The 3842-nt window shown below is 31.8% G+C and overlaps 1 protein-coding gene across 1 annotated transcript; it reads left to right on the forward strand.

Moving 5' to 3' along the window:
• The first annotated feature begins 2097 nt into the window (after nucleotides 1-2097).
• Nucleotides 2098-3209, forward strand: LOC149201493 (uncharacterized). The gene is made up of 2 exons (XM_089399750.1): nucleotides 2098-2421; nucleotides 2664-3209. Exons 1-2 carry the CDS (start codon nucleotides 2242-2244, stop codon nucleotides 2823-2825), a joined length of 342 nt encoding a protein of 113 aa, XP_089255876.1. The 5' UTR covers nucleotides 2098-2241; the 3' UTR covers nucleotides 2826-3209.
• The last annotated feature ends 633 nt before the right edge of the window (nucleotides 3210-3842 follow it).

Below are 3842 nucleotides of genomic sequence, written 5' to 3' on the forward strand. Positions count from 1 at the left end.
GATCTTATATTAAAAGCTTTTAATTTTCTTCTTTACCCAAGTAAAGATGCAAAGATAATTCTAATTTCTAATTTTCTATTTACACAAGTGAAAATAAAAATATAATTCTAATTTTCCATATTTAGATTTATCACCTATTCATAATATCTTAATATTTTTTCACTCTATTTCTTTACTAGCACACTTGTTAATAAAATTCTCTATCCATCATGGTATAACCAAAATTAGACAACCTTATCCTATCTCAGATGAGTGAAAGGTGATTTTGATTAGAGTTAAAGAAAAATTAATTTAGGAAAAGATATATCATTCATATTATTTGACCACTTCTTATATAAAATATTTATTCATGAATAAAGATTTACTTAACTAAAATAAAATGTGTTTCATTCCATTTTGAGATTATAATTGAATATTGTATTTGTGAATATATTATTGATATGTATAACTCGTGTTTAATGCTTAAGTTCAATCAACTAATAATAAATTTAGCTGTTATTACTTTTAAAAAGTAAGTCGTTTTAAAGGACCGACAAGATAATGCCGATTCAGCAAATTCAATCGATTGATAACCTCAACTACGATTACCTCAACTACGATTAAAAAAACCTCTCTGTAAAATTGGGAATAATCATTTTGGAGTGCACTGTCATTGACGTCGAAACGAAACTTCTTTCGGTGCTTAGGTATACCCACGGATGTGTAGTAAAGTCAGAAAGTCAATGTTTTCATATTCTTTCCAAATAACATAACAAAAAAAATATTACTTCAATTATTCAACGCTTCACCATAAATATCTTGGGAGAACTTAAGGAGTTTGATGGTTTCGATTGTCAAATGAATATTACTTTATTTTATCGTAAAAATTTAATGAATTCAATATTCTATATTACTGTAAAAACGCTTTCAAATAACTAAATAAAATTTAACTATTTCAATTATAAAAAATTTAATCATAATTAATTTAAAACTAATTAAATAACCAATAAATATTTACCAACTATTCTTCTATTCTTCTGATATTTAAATTTTTACAAATTTAATAGGAATATCACATATAAACGTAACTTAAAGATACAGACAAATAATATTTTAAGAATTTCAATCTAATGCAAAACCAATTTAACTCCGAAAAATCTTAATCAAAGTGACAAATAAATAAAAATGCAGTACTAACTTCTCCCACATTAAAAAAAACGGAAGGAAAAAAATAGCTAGACATTTTAGAATGTCATAACATAACAGGTTGCTATATATCTTGTTTATTTAAAAGAGCTTATTCTTTTATGATTTAAGAAAATAGGTTAAAAGTCTAAGATTTAGAAGCATTTAGTAAGACTGAAAGTCGGTGTTGTGTGAACTTGCATCAACAAATAGCAGCAAAAAATAACTATCTTCCCTAAAAATTGGACAACTAAAATATGATAAGTCTTATAAAAACAAATAACCTAACTACCTACGAACAAATAAAACTTTTAAATAAAAACAAAGAAAATTTACAAACCATTTAAAAAAGTAATATCACATCTTGAAATAACCCACCGAGAGAAGAATCGAAGAACCAGTCTCCGATTCTCTTTGAAAGTGCCTGGATCGCACAAAGCACTCGAAAGTCTTACTTTTAATTAATTATTTACAGACAGATTACAAACAACATGCATATACCACGGATGTTCTCCCATGTTTTGCATTAAAATATATATATAAACAATAATCAGCGTACCCTGCCCCAGGTAATCTGTTCGGTTGTTCGGGAGTAATGCGTAACTTGTAAGAAAACAAATATGACACTGCAGGCCCACGTTACTCCAGATATGCCTCCCTTGGCTGGCTAATCACGATACTATTTTACTAATAATTAAAATATCATGATCTCAGGATAACAAATTACTGGCACCTTAGATCAAGCGCACGTTTCTGGGCGGTAACCTCCTTCGGGTAAGGAGGGACCATATGGTCGCACCGCCTATTCTGGTAACTACACTCACGCGTGAAGACGGTTTCCACACGGTATTGTGTGTTTAATATTCTACTCTGGCTATATATAGAACACCACTTCGTTAGCATCTCCTCAATCTAATCTGTTGAACAATTTGAGTTTCGTGAGAGCGTACAAGCCAGTCTCTGCATCTCCTTCCATTCCTTTGGGATCTAATTCAGTTCTGTTTTGATCATTGTAAGGCTGTACAAGTCAGTTTCTGAATTTCGTCACAATCCATTGTAATTGGAATTTTTGAAAGGATGTCTGAGAATAAACACCAGCACCACCACCATTTCCACCACCATGACAAGGAAGACGAGAGCCAGAATGCCGCCCCACAAGCGACGCCGTACGAGAAAGCGGTAAAGAAGGAGAAGCATGATAAACGAATGGAGCATTTAGGTGAACTGGGAACAGTAGCCGCTGGAACGTTTGCACTGGTACTGTATATATCCCTCTTATTCCGTACTGTATATATCTCTCTTATCCCTTTATTCCAATTTTAGTGATGATGACGTCAATTGTTTTGAGGGATCGAAGCTATTAATCGTTTTGTAAAATCTGAATTAGAATTATTTATCGTGAATTGATGAACTAGATCAACCGGAAATATATATTTTCCGGGCTTATGGCGTTTACCTATACTATCATCGTATTATTAATTAGGTCTTTCGGTGTGCAGTACGAGAAACATCAAGCAAAGAAGGACCCAGAGAATGCGCACAAGCACAAGATTGCGGAGGAAATCGCAGCAACAGCCGCAGTGGGGGCAGGGGGCTACGCCTTCCACGAGCATCACAAAAAGAAGGAATCTCACAAGGAAGTGAAGCATCACAACTTTTAGCCACGTGCTGATGCATTTTATATAATTGTGTTTCCCGCCCTGAAGAAATAATTTGTCATGCTGCCACTCATTTCACTTTTCTTTGTTTCTTCGATCATTCTGTGATTCTAATCAACATTGTAATGTCAATAATTGACAATAGTATGCAATTTCTGCCATTAATCTATGTATGGAATGTTTTAATTGTAGGCTTAATGTGTAAATCGTGTCAGTTCCGCCGTGGTTGGGGATTCTGTAAATTGTTGGTAAGTTTAAGAACATTTTTTGCCTTAATAGGTCTGGATTAGGAAAAGAATTTTCGAGTGTTATAACATTATTTTGCGTCCATGGCATTGGGAGTCAGGCCCTGTAGTTAAATGCAATGGTGTAAAGCAGTTATCTATCTTCCCGCCCGATTATTCTATGTTAATTGTGATTATTCTCAAATTATAAATATAGGTTTCCTCTTTGGCTATCCAATATTAATAGTAAATTTCTTTAATGTTAATCATGGTGAATTATGGAGTGTTAACCCAAGTTTAATAATAGTTACTATCTATTACTTCATTTGAATGCAAAGTGACTAATAATGTTGAATAGTAGAAAATGAAAATAATAAGAATGCAGTAGATTAAATTCAAGTTTTATTTATCGTTGAATTATTGTAACAAAAAAACCAATGCATTGGTCAATAGATTTTTTGTGCTTACAGTGAAATCAATGCAAATGATTAATCTAATTACTTTAAAATTAATGTACATCACGCATCTACTTACATCTAAACAGAAACCAATGGATGTAGTGCAAACAATCAAATTGGATTATAAATCAACATATACATTGAGATCATTGCATCTAGTACATGCAATAAAATAAGATTACAAATCAACGTCTACAATGAAATCAATGCATTTAGTATAAGGAATCAAATAATATTAGGAATCAACATCTACAATGAAATCAATGCATCTATTTATGTGAAAATCCAAAATATTCTTGAATTTCTAAATCGAACTTCTTTAACCTTTTTTACAAGCG

Source organism: Pinus tabuliformis, chromosome 2_1 (assembly GCF_031772625.1).
Source record: "Pinus tabuliformis cultivar Carrire ecotype Pingquan chromosome 2_1, CPIR1, whole genome shotgun sequence".
In the NCBI taxonomy this organism is placed as follows: Eukaryota; Viridiplantae; Streptophyta; class Pinopsida; order Pinales; family Pinaceae; genus Pinus; species Pinus tabuliformis.